This window comes from Scyliorhinus torazame, chromosome 27 (assembly GCF_047496885.1).
Source record: "Scyliorhinus torazame isolate Kashiwa2021f chromosome 27, sScyTor2.1, whole genome shotgun sequence".
Classification (NCBI taxonomy): Eukaryota; Metazoa; Chordata; class Chondrichthyes; order Carcharhiniformes; family Scyliorhinidae; genus Scyliorhinus; species Scyliorhinus torazame.
The window spans coordinates 42,404,233-42,425,776 of record NC_092733.1 but is presented as its reverse complement, the minus strand read 5'-3'; the positions used below and the strand labels follow the sequence as shown (position 1 = coordinate 42,425,776).

General features: G+C 54.5%; 1 protein-coding gene across 1 annotated transcript in view; it reads right to left on the bottom strand.

Moving 5' to 3' along the window:
• pkn1a (protein kinase N1a) overlaps positions 1 to 21,544 on the bottom strand; it is a 352,058-nt gene that overhangs the window by 193,557 nt on the left and 136,957 nt on the right. The window contains exons 2-3 of the mRNA XM_072491284.1: positions 10,977 to 11,277; positions 2,168 to 2,322 (exon numbers count right to left, since the gene is read on the bottom strand). Of these exons, the coding sequence (XP_072347385.1) occupies positions 2,168 to 2,322; positions 10,977 to 11,277 (456 nt within the window). The remainder of the gene's footprint in view (positions 1 to 2,167; positions 2,323 to 10,976; positions 11,278 to 21,544) is intronic.

Here is a 21,544-nt window from a genome sequence, read left to right as displayed (position 1 = left end):
GTCCCTGCTTCCACTACCTCCTCCGGTAGTGAGTTCCAGGCACCCACTACCCTCTGCGTAAAAAACTTGCCTCGTACATCTACTCTAAACCTTGCCCCTCTCACCTTAAACCTATGCCCCCTAGTAATTGACCCCTCTACCCTGGGGAAAAGCCTCTGACTATCCACTCTGTCTATGCCCCTCATAATTTTGTATACCTCTATCAGGTCGCCCCTCAACCTCCTTCGTTCCAGTGAGAACAAACCGAGTTTATTCAATCGCTCCTCATAGCTTATGCCCTCCATACCAGGCAACATTCTGGTAAATCTCTTCTGCACCCTCTCTAAAGCCTCCACATCCTTCTGGTAGTGTGGCGACCAGAATTGAACACTATACTCCAAGTGTGGCCTAACTAAGGTTCTATACAGCTGCAACATGACTTGCCAATTCTTATACTCAATGCCCCGGCCAATGAAGGCAAGCATGCCGTATGCCTTCTTGACTACCTACTTTCGCCACTCTCCAATCCCCTGGTACCACCCCTGTTGACAGTGAGGACGAAAAGATCATTGCCAACGGCTCTGCAATTTCATCTCTTGCTTCCCATAGAATCCTTGGATATATCCCATCAGGCCCGGGGGACTTGTCTATCCTCAAGTTTTTCAAAATGCCCAACACATCTTCCTTCCTAACAAGTATTTCCTCGAGCTTACCAATCTGTTTCACACTGTCCTCGCCAACAATATGGCCCCTCTCATTTGTAAATACAGAAGAAAAGCACTCGTTCAAGACCTCTCCTATCTCTTCAGACTCAATACACAATCTCCCGCCACTGTCCTTGATCGGACCTACCCTCGCTCTAGTCATTCTCATATTTCTCACATATGTGTAAAAGGCCTTGGGGTTTTCCTTGATCCTACCCGCCAAAGGTTGTTCATGCCCTCTCTCAGCTCTCCTAATCACTTTCTTCAGTTCCCTCCTGGCTATCTTGTATCCCTCCAACGCCCTGTCGGAACCTTGTTCCCTCAGCCTTACATAAGTCTCCTTTTTCCTCTTAACAAGACATTCAACCTCTCTTGTCAACCATGGTTCCCTCACTCGACCATCTCTTCCCTGCCTGACAGGGACATACATATCAAGGACACGTAGTACCTGTTCCTTGAACAAATGCCACATTTCGCTTGTGTCCTTCCCTGACAGCCTATGTTCCCAACTTATGCACTTCAATTCTTGTCTGACAACATCGTATTTACCCTTCCCCCAATTGTAAACCTTGCCCTGTTGCACGCACCTATCCCTCTCCATTACTAAAGTGAAAGTCACAGAATTGTGGTCACTATCTCCAAAATGCTCCCCCACTAACAAATGCTATGTTCTTATTTATTTACAGGAAGATGTCTTCAAGCATTACAGACAACCAAAATCATTTTCCTTTCTCTATTCACGCATCAAAACAGTTCACAGAATTCCTACAGTGCAGGAGGCCGCCATTCGGCCCATCGAGTCTGCACTGACCCTCTGAAACAGCACCCGACCCCGGCCCACTCTCCTTGCCCTATCCCCGAAACCCCACCTAACCCGCACATCTTTGGACCCTAAGGGGCAATTTTATCATGGCCAATTTATCATGGATTGGAATTGATAAATTGCCCCTTAGTGTCCAAAGGTTACGGTGGAGTTACTGGGTTACGGTGGAGTTACTGGGTTATGGTGGAGTTACTGGGTTACGGTGGAGTTACTGGGTTACGGTGGAGTTACTGGGTTATGGTGGAGTTACTGGGTTACGGGGATAGGGCGGGGGATTGGACTGAGGTAGGTTTCTCTTCCCAAAAGTCGGTGCAGACTCGATGGGCCAAATGGCCTCCCATTGCGCTGTAGGGTGTCTATGATTCTATTCTATGGTTCAATCCCCCTAACTTGCACATCTTTGGAAACCGAAGCACCCGGAGGAAACCCACGCAGGCACGGGGAGAACGTGCAGACTCCGCACAGACAATCACCAAGGCCGGAATTGAACCCGGGTCTCTGGCGCTGTGAGGCAGCAGTGCTAACCATTGTGCCGCCCTGTTTCACTGCTCAGTCTCGGCGAATCATTGTGCTGCTTTAACATACCCTAGCGGCCTCAACAGTTGTTCTAGAGCAGCTGATGGTTAACAGAGTGCCTGACGTGCCGAAGCTCAGTGCTTACCTTGACAGGTCCACTGGAGTACATCTGAATCATGTTCTCCGCCCCTTGTTTCACCTTCATCTCAATATCAAGCTGCTTCTCGAGGGCCACAATCCGGTTCTTGTTGGCAGTCAGACGAGCCTCCCGACTCAGACTACCAGGAGACTGAGGTGCGTCTGCGCAAGGGGAAATGAAAAACAATCTAATCAGGTCTTTGTCAAAGGTTGTTCCCAGATGGAAGCCATGGAACAGATTTCATCCCTCCTTCGTTTACTGGGCTGGGCGCTCAACTGTGACAGGAAAAGAGAGATGTATAAAATCCACTCGGAACTCCCCACATCACTGCTCCACACAATGACATGACATACCTGTTGTGACAGAGAAAGGTTGCAAACATTTTAAAGGAAGAGTCATGAATTGCAATCGTTAGAAAAACAGTTGGTGAAATTCTGACCATTTCATGGAGCAGTTAAGAGTCAACCACATTGCTGTGGGTCTGGAGTCACATGTAGGCCAGACCAGGGAAGGGCGGCGGATTTCCTTCCCGAAAGGACATTAGTGAACCGGACGGGTTTTTACGACAATCGACAATGGTTTGATGGTCACCATTAGACTGTTAATTCCAGATTTTTATTGAATTCAAATTTCACCACCTGCAGTGGGCGGGATTTGAATCCGGATCCCCAGAGTGTTACTGAGAGTCTCTGGTTTACTAGCCCAGTGACAATACCGCTACGCCACTGCTCCTTCCAGGGATGTGTAGGTTGGGTGGGGCTGCGGGGATAGGGTGGGGCTGCGGGGATAGGGTGGGGCTGCGGGGATAGGGTGGGGCTGCGGGGATAGGGTGGGGCTGCGGGGATAGGGTGGGGCTGCGGGGATAGGGTGGGGCTGCGGGGATAGGGTGGGGCTGCGGGGATAGGGTGGGGCTGCGGGGATAGGGTGGGGCTGCGGGGATAGGGTGGGGCTGCGGGGATAGGGTGGGACAGTGGGTCTGGATAGGGTGCTCCTTCAGAGGGTTCAGATTGTAAACGCACTAGTGACAATTTATCAAAATTCACTAGACTCTGGGGTGGTCCCAGAGGATTGGAAATTAGCAAACGTGACACCACTGTTTAAAAAAGGTCGGCAGAAAGCGGGTAATTATAGGCCGGTCAGCTTAACTTCGGTTGTAGGGAAAATGCTGGAATCTATCATTAAGGAGGAAATAGCGGGGCACCTGGAGGGAAATTGTCCCTTTGGGCAGACGCAGCATGGGTTCACAAAGGGTAGGTCGTGTCTGACTAATTTGGTAGAATTTTTTGAGGACGTTACCAGTGCAGTAGATAACGGGGAGCCAATGGATGTGGTATATCTGGATTTCCAGAAAGCTTTTGACAAGGTGCCACACAAAAGGTTGCTGCATAAACTAAAGATGCATGGCATTGAGGGTAAAGTGGTAGCATGGGTAGAGGATTGGTTAACTAACAGAAAGCAGAGAGTGGGGATAAATGGGCGTTTCTCTGGTTGGCAACCTGTAACTAGTGGGGTCCCTCAAGGATGAGTGTTGGGCCCGCAGTTGTTCGCAATTTACATAGACGATTTGGAGTTGGGGACCAAGTGCAATGTGTCAAAGTTTGCAGACGACACTAAGATGAGTGGTAAAGCAAAACGTGCAGAGGATACCGGAAGTCTGCAGAAGGATTTGGATAGGTTAGGTGAATGGGCTAGGGTCTGGCAGATGGAATTCAATGTTGCCAAGTGTGAGGCTATCCATTTTGGGAGGAATAACAGCAGAATGGATTATTATTTAAACAGTAAGATGTTAAAACATGCTGCTGTGCAGAGGGACCTGGGTGTGCTGGTGCACGAGTCGCAAAAAGTTGGTGTGCAGGTGCAACAGGTGATTAAGAAGGCTAATCGAGTTTTGTCTTTCATTGCTAGAGGGATGGAGTTCAAGACTAGTGAGGTTATGCTGCAATTGTATAAGGTGTTGGTGAGGCCGCATCTGGAGTATTGTGTTCAGTTTTGGTCTCCTTACCTGAGAAAGGACATATTGGCACTGGAGGGAGTGCAGAGGAAATTCACTAGGTTGATCCCAGAGTTGAGGGGATTAGATTATGACGAGAGGTTGAGTAGACTGGGACTGTACTCATTGGAGTTTAGAAGGATACGGGGGGATCTTATTGAGACATATAAAATTATGAAGGGAATAGATAGGATAGATGCGGGCAGGTTGTTTCCACTGGGCAGGGAAAGCAGAACTAGGGGGCATAGCCTCAGAATAAGGGGAGGTAGATTTAGGACGGAGTGTAGGAGGAACTTCTTCACCCAAGTAGCACGGTAGCACAAGTGATTAGCACTGTGGCTTCACAGCGCCAGGGTCCCAGGTTCGATTCCCCGCTGGGTCACTGTCTGTGTGGAGTTTGCACGTTCTCCCCGTGTCCGCGTGGGTTTCCTCCGGGTGCTCCGGTTTCCTCCCACAGTCCAAAGACGTGCAGGTTAGGTGGATTGGCCATGCTAAATTACCCGTAGTGTCCATAAGGGTTGGGAGGGGTTATTGGGTGGAAGTGAGGGATTAATGTGGGTCGGTGCAGACTCGATGGGCCGAATGGCCTCCTTCTGCACTGTATGTTCTATGTAATCTATGTAAAAGGGTTGTGAATCTCTGGAATTCCTTGCCCAGTGAAGCAGTTGAGGCTCCTTCTTTAAACGTTTTTAAGAAAAAGATAGATACCTTTCTAAAGAATAAAGGGATTCGGGGATATGGTGTACAGGCCGGAGAGTGGAGCTGAGTCCACAAAGATCAGCCATGATCTCATTAAATGGCGGAGCAGGCTCGAGGGGCCAGATGGCCTACTCCTGTTCCTAATTCTTATGTTCTTATGTAGGTTGGGTGGGGCTGCGGGGATAGGGTGGGGCAGTGGGTCTGGATAGGGTGCTCCTTCAGAGGGTCGGTGCAGCCTCGATGGGCCGAATGGCCTCCTTCTGTAAATTCTATGATTTCTCGGATTCTATGATTTCTATTCAGTCTTTTTATTTCTCATCTGTAGCTTTTACTGTTTTTTAATATTTCTCGCTAGTTTCCTCTCATTCCAATTTCCTTCTCTTTATCTGGTCGGTTGCAGGTTTTAAAATTCTTCCCAACTTTTTAGCCCTCCTTTCAATTTGGTACCATCCTTAACTTGTTTAGCTAGCAACAGATGGTTTAGTCTTTCTCGTTCAGTCTTTCTTTCTCCATGACATATATCTTTATTGAGAATTATGAAATAGCTCCTTAAAAGTCTGCTGCTGCACATCTACAGCCTCACCTTTTAACCTATTTTCCCAATCTACTTTAGCCAATTCCAATCTTCATTTCTTTGTTATTGCCCTTATTTAAATTTAAGGCACTTAGGTTCAGACCTGTTTCTCCTCCTCAAACTAAATGTTAAATTCCTCAAGTTATGATCACTTTTCCCTTGAGAATCCTCTTAACGAGATCAGTAATTAATTCAGTCTCATTGCATATTACCAGGTCTAAAACAGCCTGTTCCCTGGTTGGTTCCAACACACCTTGTTCTAAGGAACTATCCTGAATACATTCTATGAATGCGTCCTCGAGGCTACTTCTTTCAATTTGATTTGTCCAATGAAGCTGGTCTGATTAGTAAGTTTGCGGATGACACCAAGGTTGGTGGAGTGACAGATAGTGTTGAGGATTGCCAGAGGATGCAGCAGGACATAGATAGGTTGGAGACTTGGGCAGAGAGATGGCAAATGGAGTTTAATCCGGACAAATGTGAGGTAATGTATTTTGGTAGGTCGAACATGGAGGGGAAATATACCGTAAATGGCAATACCCCGAGGAATATAGAAAGTCAGAGAGATCTGGGTGTGTAGGTCCACAGATCTTTGAAAGTGGCAACACAAGTGGACAAGGTAGTCCAGCAAGAAAACGGAATGCTTGCCTTCATTGGACGGGGCATCAAGTATAAAAACTGGCAAGTCATGCTGCAGTTGTATAGAACCTTGGTAAGGCTGCATTTGGAACATTGCGCACAATTCTGGTTGCCACACTACCAGAAGGATGTGGAAGCTTTGGAGAGGGTGCAGAGGAGGTTCACCAGGATACTGTTTTCATTACAGCGACGGAGGTTGAGGGGTGACCTGATAGAGGTCTACAAGATTATGAGGGGCATGGATAGAGTGGATGGGCAGGCACTCTTTCCCAGGGTAGAGGGGTCAGTCGCCAGGGGGCATAGGTTAAAGTTTAGAGGAGATGTACAAGGCAGGTTTCTTTACACAGAGGGTGGTGAGTGCCTGGAACACGTTGCCAGGGGGGCAGTTGTGGAAGCAGATGGCATTCAAAAGGCATCTTGACAAACACATAGATAGGTGGGTATAGAGGGATACGGCACCAGGAAGTGCTGAGGGTTTTGGCCAAGGTTGGTATCATGACCGGTACAGGCTTGGAGGGCCGAAGGGCCTGTTCCTGTGCTGTATGGTTCTTTGTTCTATCAATGTGAAGACTAAAAGTGCCCACAATTATTGCATTACCTTTCTTACAAGCCCCCATTATTCGATTTAGATTCTGTCCTGCAGTCTGTGTAGTTAAGGGTCTCTAATTACTCCCACCATTAATGTCTTTCCCTTGGCAGTTCACATCTCCACCCAAAAACGATTGCACCTCCTAATCTTCTGAGCCAAGATCATTTCTCACTACTGTCCTTTATTAACAGAGTTACTTCACCTCTTTTTCCTTTCGTCCTATTCCTTTGAAATGATCTTTCCCAGCCTTGGTCACCTTGGTCATCTCTGTAACGGCCATCATATCATAACCATTAATTTCTATCTGAGCTATCAATTCTGGTTACAAATATTGTATTCCACTTCGATGAAGAGCCTTTTTCCTCTGTCGGTATCTTCTTTTCCGAGTTATCACTACCCGTTGCACTACCCTGCACTATTGCCCTGCCTTGAGCCAATTTGCTCAAAGCTCAGGTTGTAATCCAGAGATGACCTCCTTTGTGGTTCTGCTTTTTGATTTAGTCCCGAACAGACCCCAGTCCCTCAGCAGAACCTCTGGCTTAGTTCCCCCTGTTCACAAGGACCAGGATAATGGAGTCTTACCCCTTCCCAGCCTGTAGGAAATGGAGAGGTCGTAGCTTTAGGATAAGGGGTAAAGGATTTAAAACAGAGGTGAAGATAAATTACTTCTGAATGTGTGGACTTCACTCCCCCCAGAGTGCAGTGGATGCCGAGACTTTGAGTAAATTTAAGGCGGAGTTAGACAGATTTGTAATTAGTAATGGGGGTTGAAGGGTTATGGAGAAGGGGCAGGAAAGTGGAGTTGAGGCCGAGAGGAGATTGGCTGTGATCATATTGAATGGAGGAGCGGGCTGGAGGGGCTGGATTGCTGACTCCTGCTCTTAGTTCTCTGCACTGGGCAGGCAACACAAGCTTGGGGCAGATGACAGGAGCATCCTACACATTCCTCTCTTCTGTGAAACATCCATTCACTACTACTCCCTCCGCCGTGAGCCAATATTGAATCCATTCTATCATTGCCTCTTTAATGCAAAGGGCTTCAAACTTGCTGACAAGTCTGTTATGTGATGCTTCATCAAACCCCTTTTTCAGGTCCTCCCCCTTCACATCTGGTACCTGCAGTCGAGAGTGTTGCACACGGCAGTCCCCATATAACCGTAGGGCGCATCGGGTCACAGGCTCCCAAGGTGCCTGCCCGTTTTGCTGCCTTGTGGAGTCCGTGGACCATGCTTACAGAGGTTGTTTTACACTGCACCTCCTTTTCAGTTACTTAAAACACCTTTTCTTGCAGTTTGGTTTACACTTCAGCCCCACGCTCCTGATCTACAGGCACCCGGTGGGGAGAGGGGTGGGGAAGGAGGACGTCCTCGTGAACCTGCTCCTGGGCCTGGCCAAAATCAACCATCAAATGCTGCAGGCAGCGGTCGATCGAGGGGGTCATCCGACCCGACTGTCGGCCCGTCTACCATGGTTACTGTCCCCGGGGAGGGGGCAGGCGGTGTCCCCGAGGAGGGGGCAGGCAGTGTCCAGGTGTCCCCGGGGAGGGGGCAGGCGGTGTCCCCGGGGAGGGGGCAGGCGGTGTCCCCGGGGAGGGGGCAGGCGGTGTCCCCGGGGAGGGGGCAGGCGGTGTCCCCGGGGAGGGGGCAGGCGGTGTCCCCGGGGAGGGGGCAGGCGATGTCCAGGTGTCCCCGAGGAGGGGGCAGGCAGTGTCCAGGTGTCCCCGGGGAGGGGGCAGGCGGTGTCCCCGGGGAGGGGGCAGGCGGTGTCCCCGGGGAGGGGGCAGGCGGTGTCCCCGGGGAGGGGGCAGGCGGTGTCCAGGTGTCCCCGAGGAGGGGGCAGGCAGTGTCCAGGTGTCCCCGAGGAGGGGGCAGGCGGTGTCCAGGTGTCCCCGGGGAGGGGGCAGGCGGTGTCCAGGTGTCCCCGGGGAGGGGGCAGGCGGTGTCCAGGTGTCCCCGAGGAGGGGGCAGGCAGTGTCCAGGTGTCCCCGGGGAGGGGGCAGGCGGTGTCCCCGGGGAGGGGGCAGGCGGTGTCCCCGGGGAGGGGGCAGGCGGTGTCCCCGGGGAGGGGGCAGGCGGTGTCCCCGGGGAGGGGGCAGGCGGTGTCCCCGGGGAGGGGGCAGGCGGTGTCCAGGTGTCCCCGGGGAGGGGGCAGGCGATGTCCCCGGGGAGGGGGCAGGCGGTGTCCCCGGGGAGGGGGCAGGCGGTGTCCCCGGGGAGGGGGCAGGCGGTGTCCAGGTGTCCCCGGGGAGGGGGCAGGCGGTGTCGCGGTGTCCAGGTGTCCCCGAGGAGGGGGCAGGCTGTGTCCAGGTGTCCCCGAGGAGGGGGCAGGCAGTGTCCAGGTGTCCCCGGGGAGGGGGCAGGCGGTGTCCCCGGGGAGGGGGCAGGCGGTGTCCCCTGGGAGGGGGCAGGCGGTGTCCCCGGGGAGGGGGCAGGCGGTGTCCCCGGGGAGGGGGCAGGCGGTGTCCAGGTGTCCCCGGGGAGGGGGCAGGCGATGTCCCCGGGGAGGGGGCAGGCGGTGTCCCCGGGGAGGGGGCAGGCGGTGTCCCCGGGGAGGGGGCAGGCGGTGTCCCCGGGGAGGGGGCAGGCGGTATCCAGGTGTCCCCGGGGAGGGGGCAGGCGGTGTTGCGGTGTCCAGGTGTCCCCGAGGAGGGGGCAGGCGGTGTCCAGGTGTCCCCGAGGAGGGGACAGGCGGTGTCCAGGTGTCCCCGGGGAGGGGGCAGGCGGTGTCCAGGTGTCCCCGGGGAGGGGGCAGGCGGTGTCCAGGTGTCCCCGGGGAGGGGGCAGGCGGTGTTGCGGTGTCCAGGTGTCCCCGAGGAGGGGACAGGCGGTGTCCAGGTGTCCCCGAGGAGGGGACAGGCGGTGTCCAGGTGTCCCCGGGGAGGGGGCAGGCGGTGTCCAGGTGTCCCCGGGGAGGGGGCAGGCGGTGTTGCGGTGTCCAGGTGTCCCCGAGGAGGGGGCAGGCGGTGTCCAGGTGTCCCCGGGGAGGGGGCAGGCGGTGTCCAGGTGTCCCCGAGGAGGGGGCAGGCGGTGTCCAGGTGTCCCCGGGGAGGGGGCAGGCGGTGTTGCGGTGTCCAGGTGTCCCCGAGGAGGGGGCAGGCGGTGTCCAGGTGTCCCCGAGGAGGGGGCAGGCGGTGTCCCCGGGGAGGGGGCAGGCGGTGTCCCCGGGGAGGGGGCAGGCGGTGTCCCCGGGGAGGGGGCAGGCGGTGTCCAGGTGTCCCCGGGGAGGGGGCAGGCGGTGTTGCGGTGTCCAGGTGTCCCCGAGGAGGGGGCAGGCGGTGTCCAGGTGTCCCCGAGGAGGGGACAGGCGGTGTCCAGGTGTCCCCGGGGAGGGGGCAGGCGGTGTCCAGGTGTCCCCGAGGAGGGGGCAGGCGGTGTCCAGGTGTCCCCGGGGAGGGGGCAGGCGGTGTTGCGGTGTCCAGGTGTCCCCGAGGAGGGGGCAGGCGGTGTCCAGGTGTCCCCGAGGAGGGGGCAGGCGGTGTCCCCGGGGAGGGGGCAGGCGGTGTCCCCGGGGAGGGGGCAGGCGGTGTCCCCGGGGAGGGGGCAGGCGGTGTCCAGGTGTCCCCGGGGAGGGGGCAGGCGGTGTTGCGGTGTCCAGGTGTCCCCGAGGAGGGGGCAGGCGGTGTCCAGGTGTCCCCGAGGAGGGGACAGGCGGTGTCCAGGTGTCCCCGGGGAGGGGGCAGGCGGTGTCCAGGTGTCCCCGGGGAGGGGGCAGGCGATGCCTTACAGGCCCCTTGAAGAACATTTTGGTTTTGATGTTTTAAGTCTCATTTGTGATTCGCATTTTAAGGCAGTTTCCCTTTAAGGTACTGCCCCTTTAATGTGTCCCTCAATTTATCCGATTTGGATAAATTGGATATTTATGTTGATCAAAATAGTTGAACGTCCGTTTGTGCAGCACGATCAGCTTCACCAAACTCTTCAATCCTCTCCATTACTTCACTGAGGAACTCAATGAAGTGAGTCAAGCACAACTTGTCTTTATCAAATCCATGTTGGCCGTCATTTATGGATCTTTTGTTTTCCGGATGACCATGAATTTAATCCCAGAGTATTGTCTCGTAAAGCTCTCCACCACAAATGCTAAAAACTGACTGGCTCATAGTGAGGTTTACCGCCTCACCGCGCTGAGGTCCCGGGTTCGATCCCGGCTCTGGGCCGCTGTCCGTGTGGAGTTTGCACATTCTCCCCGTGTCTGGGTGGGTCTCACCCCCACAACCCAAAGCTGTGCAGGTTGGGGATTGGCCACGATATATTACCCCTTAATTCGGAAACAAAATTGGATACTCTAAATTTTGGACAAAAAGAATAAATATCCCAGCATTTACCTTGCAGTTCCTCCGGATCCTTGACCACAATGTGCGCATCGAGATCCTGCAGTTGCTCGTGTAACTCCTCCAGCTTCCGGTTGGAGTTTTTCAGGACATGTTCCACATTGGACAAGTTCTTTTTGTCAGTGGTGACTTTACGAAGGTTCTCTGCGCCTTCTTTGATCTTCAGTTCCTTCCTGATCTCCCGTTTGATGTGCTCTTTGGCCTCGTCCAGTTTCTGCTGGAATGACGTGTCCGAGAAATCTGAGCTCTGGTCCAGACGGAGCTGCTCGAAGATGGGGAAGCTCCACGGTTCGCTCTGCAGGGGGGAAACCAGACCAAACCGATTGGCAGCAATGTCAGAGCAGTGTGTCAGCTTCACAGTCACAGTAATACATTCACCACGCAGAGGATACACCGGAGGGCAGGGGGCGCGGAGGGCAGGGGGCGCGGAGGGCAGGGGGCGCGGAGGGCTTGGGGCGCGGAGGGCAGGGGGCGTGGAGGGCAGGGGGCGCGCAGGGCAGGGGGCGCGCAGGGCAGGGGGCGCGGAGGCCTCGGTGCGCGGAGGGGACTGTACGCGGAGGGGATTGTACGCGGATGGGATTGTACGCGGAGGGGATTGTACGCGGAGGGGTTTGTACACGGAGGGGATTGTACACATCAACAACACTCACCCCCACTCACTCAACAACACTCACCCCCCTCACTCAACAACACTCACCCCCCTCACTCAACAACTCACCCCCTCACTCAACAACACTCACCCCCCCTCACTCAACACTCACCCCTCACTCAACAACTCACCCCCTCACTCAACACTAACCCCCCCTCACTCAACACTCACACCCTCACTCAACAACTCACCCCCCTCGCTCAACAACACTCACCCCCCTCACTCAACAACACTCACCCCCCTCACTCAACAACACTCACCCCCCTCACTCAACACTCACCCCCCTCACCCAACAACCCTCACCCCCCCTCACTCAACAACACTCACCCCCTCACTCAACAACATTCACCCCCTCACTCAACAACATTCACCCCCTCACTGAACAACTCACCCCCCTCACTCAACACTCCCCCCCCCTCACTCAACAACACTCACCCCCCTCACTCAACAACACTCGCACCCCCTCACTCAACACTCACCCCCTCACTCAACAACCCTCACCCCCCTCACTCAGCAACCCTCACCCCCTCACTCAGCAACCCTCACCCCCCCCTCACTCAACAACATTCACCCCCTCACTCAACAACACTCACCCCCCTCACTCAACAACACTCACCGCCCTCACTCAACAACACTCACTCCCCTCACTCAACAACACTCACTCCCCTCACTCAACAACACTCACCCCCTCAACTCAACAACACTCACCCCCTCACTCAACAACACTCACTCCCCTCACTCAACAACACTCACCCCCCTCACTCAACAACACTCACCCCAGCCAAGCTCATATCAAAGCTCAAAACCTAGGACTTGGCTCCCCACTCTGCAACTGGAGTCTCGATTTTCTGACCAAAAGACCACAATCAGTAAGAATGAACAACAACACCTCCTCCACAATAGTCCTCAACACCGGGGGCCCGCAAGGCTGCGTACTTAGCCCCCTACTCTACTCCCTGTACACACACGACTGTGTGGCAAAACATGGTTCCAACTCCATCTACAAGTTTGCTGACGATACGACCATAGTGGGCCGTATCTTGAATAACGATGAGTCCGAATACAGGAGGGAGATAGAGAACCTAGTGGAGTGGTGTAGCGACAACAATCTCTCCCTCAATGCCAGCAAAATGATCAGGGGGTTGGATAGGGTGGACAGTGAGAGCCTTCTCCCGCGGATGGATATGGCTGGCTCGAGGGGACATAACTTTAAACTGAGGGGTAATAGATATAGGACAGAGGTCAGAGGTAGGTTCTTTATGCAAAGAGTAGTGAGGCCGTGGAATGCCCTACCTGCAGCAGTAGTGAACTCGCCAACATTGAGGGCATTTAAAAGTTTATTGGATAAACATATGGATGATAATGGCATAGTGTAGGTTGGATGGCTTTTGTTTCGGTGCAACATCGTGGGCCGAAGGGCCTGTACTGCGCTGTATTGTTCTATGTTCTATGTTCTAAAACTAAAGAGCTGGTCATTGACTTCAGGAAGCAAAGTACTGTACACACCCCTGTCAGCATCAACGGGGCCGAGGTGGAGATGGTTAGCAGTTTCAAATTCCTAGGGGTGCACATCTCCAAAAATCTGTCCTGGTCCACCCACGTCGACGCTACCACCAAGAAAGCACAACAGCGCCTATACTTCCTCAGGAAACTAAGGAAATTCGGCATGTCCACATTAACCCTGACCAACCTTTACAGATGCACCATAGAAAGCATCCTATCGGGCTGCGTCACAGCCTGGTATGGCAACTGCTCGGCCCAGGACCGCAAGAAACTTCAGAGTCGTGAACACCGCCCAGTCCATCACACAAACCTGCCTCCCATCCATTGACTCCATCTACACCTCCCGCTGCCTGGGGAAAGCGGGCAGCATAATCAAAGATCCCTCCCACCCGGCTTACTCACTCTTCCAACTTCTTCCATCGGGCAGGAGATACAGAAGTCTGAAAACACGCACGGACAGACTCAAAAACAGCTTCTTCCCCACTGTTACCAGACTCCTAAATGACCCTCTTATGGACTGACCTGATTAACACTACACCCTGTATGCTTCATCCGATGCCAGTGCTTATGTAGTTACATTGTATATGTTGTGTTGCCCTATTATGTATTTTCTTTTATTCCCTTTTCTTCTCATGTACTTAATGATCTGTTGAGCTGCTCACAGAAAAATACTTTTCACTGTGCCTCGGTACACGTGACAATAAACAAACCCAATCCAATCTAATCCAGGTCCCAGCACTGATCCCTGCTGAACACCACTGGTCACAGCCCTCCAATTAGAAAAGCCCCTCACTCAACAACTCACCCCCCCCTCACTCAACACTCACCCCCCCCTCACTCAACAACACTCACCCCCCCTCACTCAACACTCACCCCCTCACTCAACAACTCACCCCCCCCTCACTCAACAACACTCACCCCCCCTCACTCAACAACACTCTCCCCCCCTCACTCAACACTCACCCCCCTCACTCAACAACCCTCACCCCCCTCACTCAACAACACTCACCCCCCCTCACTCAACACTCACTCCCCCTCACTCAACACTCACTCCCCCTCACTCAACACTCACCCCCCCTCAAAAACACTCACCCCCCCTCAACAACACTCAACCCCCCTCAACAACACTCAACCCCCCTCAACAACACTCACCCCCCTCAACAACACTCACCCCCCTCAACAACACTCACCCCCCTCACTCAACAACACTCACCCCCTCACTCAACACTCACACCCTCACTCAACAACACTCACCCCCTCACTCAACACTCACCCCCCAACACTCAACAACACTCACCCCCTCACTCAACAACACTCGCACCCCCTCACTCAACACTCACCCCCTCACTCAACAACCCTCACCCCCCTCACTCAGCAACCCTCACCCCCCCTCACTCAACAACATTCACCCCCTCACTCAACAACACTCACCCCCCTCACTCAACAACACTCACCGCCCTCACTCAACAACACTCACTCCCCTCACTCAACAACACTCACTCCCTCACTCAACAACACTCACCCCCTCACTCAACAACACTCACCCCCTCACTCAACACTCACCCCCCTCACTCAACAACACTCACCCCAGCCAAGCTCATATCAAAGCTCCAAAACCTAGGACTTGGCTCCCCACTCTGCAACTGGAGTCTCGATTTTCTGACCAACAGACCACAATCAGTAAGAATTAACAACAACACCTCCTCCACAATAGTCCTCAACACCGGCGGCCCGCAAGGCTGCGTACTTAGCCCCCTACTCTACTCCCTGTACACACACAACTGTGTGGCAAAAAATTGGTTCCAACTCCATCTACAAGTTTGCTGACGATACGACCATAGTGGGCCGGATCTCGAATAACGATGAGTCCGAATACAGGAGGGAGATAGAGAACCTAGTGGAGTGGTGTAGCGACAACAATCTCTCCCTCAATGCCAGCAAAACTAAAGAGCTGGTCATTGACTTCAGGAAGCAAAGTACTGTACACACCCCTGTCAGCATCAACGGGGCCGAGGTGGAGATGGTTAGCAGTTTCAAATTCCTAGGGGTGCACATCTCCAAAAATCTGTCCTGGTCCACCCACGTCGACGCTACCACCAAGAAAGCACAACAGCGCCTATACTTCCTCAGGAAACTAAGGAAATTCGGCATGTCCACATTAACCCTTACCAACTTTTACAGATGCACCATAGAAAGCATCCGATCGGGCTGCATCACAGCCTGGGTACGGCAACTGCTCGGCCCAGGACCGCAAGAAACTTCAGAGAGTCGTGAACACCGCCAAGTCCATCACCCGAACCTGCCTCCCATCCATTGACTCCATCTACACCTCCCGCTGCCTGGGGAAAGCAGGCAGCATAATCAAAGACCCCTCCCACACCAGCTTAGTCACTCTTCCAACTTCTTCCATCGGGCAGGAGATACAGAAGTCTGAGAACACGCACGAACAGACTCAAAAACAGCTTCTTCCCCACTGTCACCAGAGCTGCTCGCAGAAAAATACTTTTCACTGTCCCTCGGTACACGTGACAATAAACAAATCCAATCCAGGTCCCAGCACTGATCCCTGCTGAACACCACTGGTCACAGCCCTCCAATTAGAAAAGCCCCTCACTCAACAACTCACCCCCCCCTCACTCAACAACACTCACCCCCTCACTGAACACTCACCCCCTCACTCAACAACACTCACACCCTCACTGAACACTCACCCCCTCACTCAACAACACTCCCCCCCCTCACTCAACAACAACTCACCCCCTCACTGAACACTCACCCCCTCACTCACCAACACTCACTCCCCCTCACTCAACACCACACCCCCTCACTCAACACACACCCCTCACACAACACTCACCCCCCCTCACGCAACAACACTCACCCCCCTCACTCAACAACACTCACCCCCTCACTCAACAAAACTCACCCCCTCACTCAACAAAACTCACCCCCTCACACAACACTCACCCCCTCACACAACACTCACCCCCTCACTCAACTACACTCACTCCCCTCACTCAACAACACTCACCCCTCCTCACTCAGCAACACTCACCCCCTCACTCAACAACTCACCCCCCTCACTCAACAACACTCACCCCCCTCACTCAAAACACTCACCCCCCCTCACTCAACAACTCACCCCCCCTCACTCAATAACACCCACGCCCCCCTCACTCAACAACGCCCACCCCCCCACCCAATAACACTCAATCCCTCCCCTCATTCAACACTCACCCCTCTCCCCTCACTCAACAACACTCATCCCCCCCCCCCCCCACCCAACAACACTCAACACTTCACGTGGTGAAGGTCTCCCACCCCTTTGAGCGCCTCAGCATGGACTTCAAATGGCCCCTCCCCTCCACCGACTGCAACACGTACTTTCTGAACGTGGTCGATGAGTACTCCCGGTTCCCCTTTGCCATCCTATGCCCCGATATGACTTCTGCCACGGTCATTAAAGCCCTCCACAGAATCCTCACACTGTTCGGTTTCCCCACCTTCGTCCACAGCGACCGGGGATCCTCTTTTATGAGAGATGACCTGTGTCAGCTACTGCTCAGCAAGGGCATCGCCTCGATCAGGACGACCAGCTACAACCCCCGGGGAAACGGGCAGATGGAAAGGGAGAAATGAACGGTCTGGAAGGCCGTCCTGCTGGCCCTACGGTCTAAAAGTCTCCCGGTCTCCCGCTGGCAGGAGGTCCTCCCCGTCGCGCTCCACTCCATCCGTTCGCTCCACTGCACCGCGAATAACGAGACCCCCTCATGAACGTCTCTTTGCCTTCACCAGGATGTCCACCTCCGGGGTCTCGCTCCCAACATGACTGACATTTCCTGGACCCGTCCTCCTTCGCAAGCAAGTGCGGACCCATAAGGCGGACCCCTTGGTCGAAAGAGTCCACCTCCTGCACGCGAACCCGCTGTACGCCTACGTGGCACCCCGACGGGCGCCAGGACATAGTCTTCCCCGGGACCTGGCACCAGCTGGACCCCTACCCACGGCCCCTGACCTGACACCGCCCCCGCCCTCCCCCCCAGTTTCCTCATTCACCCCTGCGCCACTCCCCCTCCCCCCAGTGAACCTCACTGCAGCCCCCGCCCCAGGAGGATCCGTCCTCCCATTGGTTCCACTCAGGGGCGCGAGGACAACACGCACCCGGAGTCACAGGTTACCAAGTCGGCACCCACATCACCAGCAGGACTGAGACGATCGCAGAGGGGGGTCAAGGCCCCCGACAGACTGAACTTGTAATCCTTCTTTTCCACAACCCCCGCCGGACTCTTTTTTTAACTGGGGGTGAATGTGGTAGTCACCACTAGCAGTATTATATGCATTACGGTAAGACACGTATGATAGAGGAACATGGGTAAATCCCTGCCTGCTGGCTCCGCCCACTAGGCGGGGTATAAGTGTGTGTGCTCCCCGGTGCTGCAGCCCTTCTGGTTCCAGCTACAGGAGACACAACATTGCTCAATAAAGCCTCGATTATTCCACTACTCTCGTCTTTGTGGTAATTGATACTGCATCATAAGGTAACACCTCTGTTTCAGAAGGGAGGGAGGCAGCAGATGGAAAATGATAGGCCGGTTAGCCTGACTTCGGTTGTTGGGAAGATTTTTTAAAAAAAAATTTAAAGTACCCAATTACTTTTTTTCCCAATTAAGGGGCAATTTAGCGTCGCTAATCCACCCACACAGCACACCCTAGAACCCACACAGACACGGGGAGAACGTGAAAACTCCACACGGACAGTGACCCAGGGCCGGGATGCAAACCCGGGTCCTAAGCGCCGTAGGCAGCAGTGCTAACCACGGCGCCACCGTGCTGTCCCCGTGTAGGTAAGATTTTACAGTCCATTGTTAAGGATGAGATTGCGGGGCAGCAGGGTGACGCAGTGGGTTAATTAATGGGGCAGCAGGGTGACCCAGTGGGTTAATTAATGGGGCAGCAGGGTGACCCAGTGGGTTAATTAATGGGGCAGCAGGGTGACCCAGTGGGTTAATTAATGGGGCAGCAGGGTGACCCAGTGGGTTAATTAATGGGGCAGCAGGGTGGCGCAGTGGGTTAATTAATGGGGCAGCAGGGTGACGCAGTGGGTTAATTAATGGGGCAGCAGGGTGACCCAGTGGGTAAATTAATGGGGCAGCAGGGTGGCGCAGTGGGTTAATTAATGGGGCAGCAGGGTGACGCAGTGGGTTAATTAATGGGGCAGCAGGGTGACCCAGTGGGTTAATTAATTGGGCAGCAGGGTGACCCAGTGGGTTAATTAATGGGGCAGCAGGGTGGCGCAGTGGGTTAATTAATGGGGCAGCAGGGTGGCGCAGTGGGTTAATTAATGGGGCAGCAGGGTGACGCAGTGGGTTAATTAATGGGGCCGCAGGGTGGCGCAGTGGGTTAATTAATGGGTCAGCAGGGTGACCCAGTGGGTTAATTAATGGGGCAGCAGGGTGGCGCAGTGGGTTAATTAATGGGGCAGCAGGGTGGCGCAGTGGGTTAATTAATGGGGCAGCAGGGTGGTGCAGTGGGTTAATTAATGGGGCAGCAGGGTGGTGGTGGTTAATTAATGGGTCAGCAGGGTGGCACAGTGGGTTAATTAATGGGGCAGCAGGGTGACCCAGTGGGTTAATTAATGGGGCAGCAGGGTGGTGCAGTGGGTTAATTAATGGGGCCGCAGGGTGACCCAGTGGGTTAATTAATGGGGCAGCAGGGTGACCCAGTGGGTTAATTAATGGGGCAGCAGGGTGGCGCAGTGGGTTAATTAATGGGGCAGCAGGGTGGTGTAGTGGGTTAATTAATGGGGCAGCAGGGTGGTGGTGGTTAATTAATGGGTCAGCAGGGTCGCACAGTGGGTTAATTAATGGGGCAGCAGGGTGGCGCAGTGGGTTAATTAATGGGGCAGCAGGGTGGCAGTGGGTTAATTAATGGGGCAGCATGGTGGCGCAGTGGGTTAATTAATGGGGAAGCAGGGTGGCGCAGTGGGTTAATTAATGGGGCAGCAGGGTGGTGGTGGTTAATTAATGGGTCAGCAGGGTGGCACAGTGGGTTAATTAATGGGGCAGCAGGGTGGCGCAGTGGCTTAATTAATGGGGCAGCAGGGTGGCAGTGGGTAAATTAATGAGGCAGCAGGGTGGCGCAGTGGGTTAATTAATGGGGCAGCAGGGTGGTGGTGGTTAATTAATGGGTCAGCAGGGTGGCACAGTGGGTTAATTAATGGGGCAGCAGGGTGGCGCAGTGGGTTAATTAATGGGGCAGCAGGGTGGCAGTGGGTTAATTAATGGGGCAGCAGGGTGGTGCAGTGGGTTAATTAATGGGGCAGCAGGGTGGCGGTGGGTTAATTAATGGGGCCGCAGGGTGGCGGTGGGTTAATTAATGGGGCAGCAGGGTGGCGGTGGGTTAATTAATGGGGCAGCAGGGTGGCGGTGGGTTAATTAATGGGGCCGCAGGGTGGTGCAGTGGGTTAATTAATGGGGCCGCAGGGTGGCGGTGGGTAATTAATGGGGCCGCAGGGTGGCGGTGGGTTAATTAATGGGGCCGCAGGGTGGTGCAGTGGGTTAATTAATGGGGCAGCAGGGTGGCGGTGGGTTAATTAATGGGGCCGCAGGGTGGTGCAGTGGGTTAATTAATGGGGCCGCAGGGTGGCGGTGGTTAATTAATGGGGCCGCAGGGTGGCGGTGGGTTAATTAATGGGGCCGCAGGGTGACGCAGTGGGTTAATTAATGGGGCCGCAGGGTGACGCAGTGGGTTAATTAATGGGGCCGCAGGGTGGTGCAGTGGGTTAATTAATGGGGCCGCAGGGTGACGCAGTGGGTTAATTAATGGGGCCGCAGGGTGGTGCAGTGGGTTAATTAATGGGGCCGCAGGGTGGTGCAGTGGGTTAATTAATGGGGCCGCAGGGTGGCGGTGGGTTAATTAATGGGGCCGCAGGGTGGCGGTGGGTTAATTAATGGGGCCGCAGGGTTGTGCAGTGGGTTAATTAATGGGGCAGCAGGGTGGTGGTGGTTAATTAATGGGGCCGCAGGGTGACGCAGTGGGTTAATTAATGGGGCCGCAGGGTGGCGCAGTGGGTTAATTAATGGGGCCGCAGGGTGGCGGTGGGTTAATTAATGGGGCCGCAGGGTTGTGCAGTGGGTTAATTAATGGGGCAGCAGGGTGGTGGTGGTTAATTAATGGGGCAGCAGGGTGGCGGTGGGTTAATTAATGGGGCCGCAGGGTTGTGCAGTGGGTTAATTAATGGGGCAGCAGGGTGGCGGTGGGTTAATTAATGGGGCAGCAGGGTGGTGGTGGTTAATTAATGGGGCCGCAGGGTGGCGGTGGGTTAATTAATGGGGCAGCAGGGTGGCGGTGGGTTAATTAATGGGGCAGCAGGGTGGCGGTGGGTTAATTAATGGGGCAGCAGGGTGGTGGTGGTTAATTAATGGGGCCGCAGGGTGGCGGTGGGTTAATTAATGGGGCAACAGGGTGGCGGTGGGTTAATTAATGGGGCAGCAGGGTGGTGGTGGTTAATTAATGGGGCCGCAGGGTGGCGGTGGGTTAATTAATGGGGCAGCAGGGTGGTGCAGTGGGTTAATTAATGGGGCCGCAGGGTGGTGGTGGTTAATTAATGGGTCAGCAGGGTGGCGCAGTGGGTTAATTAATGGGGCCGCAGGGTGACGCAGTGGGTTAATTAATGGGGCAGCAGGGTGGTGGTGGTTAATTAATGGGTCAGCAGGGTGGCACAGTGGGTTAATTAATGGGGCAGCAGGGTGGCGCAGTGGGTTAATTAATGGGGCAGCAGGGTGATGCAGTGGGTTAATTAATGGGGCCGCAGGGTGGCAGTGGGTTAATTAATGGGGCCGCAGGGTGACGCAGTGGGTTAATTAATGGGGCCGCAGGGTGACGCAGTGGGTTAATTAATGGGGCAGCAGGGTGACGCAGTGGGTTAATTAATGGGGCCGCAGGGTGGTGCAGTGGGTTAATTAATGGGGCCGCAGGGTGGTGGTGGTTAATTAATGGGGCCGCAGGGAGGTGGTGGTTAATTAATGGGTCAGCAGGGTGGCACAGTGGGTTAATTAATGGGGCAGCAGGGTGGCGCAGTGGGTTAATTAATGGGGCAGCAGGGTGGCGGTGGGTTAATTAATGGGGCAGCAGGGTGGCAGTGGGTTCATTAATGGGGCCGCAGGGTGAGGCAGTGGGTTAATTAATGGGGCCGCAGGGTGACGCAGTGGGTTAATTAATGGGGCAGCAGGGTGACGCAGTGGGTTAATTAATGGGGCCGCAGGGTGGTGGTGGTTAATTAATGGGGCCGCAGGGTGGTGGTGGTTAATTAATGGGTCAGCAGGGTGGCACAGTGGGTTAATTAATGGGGCAGCAGGGTGGCGCAGTGGGTTAATTAATGGGGCAGCAGGGTGGCGGTGGGTTAATTAAT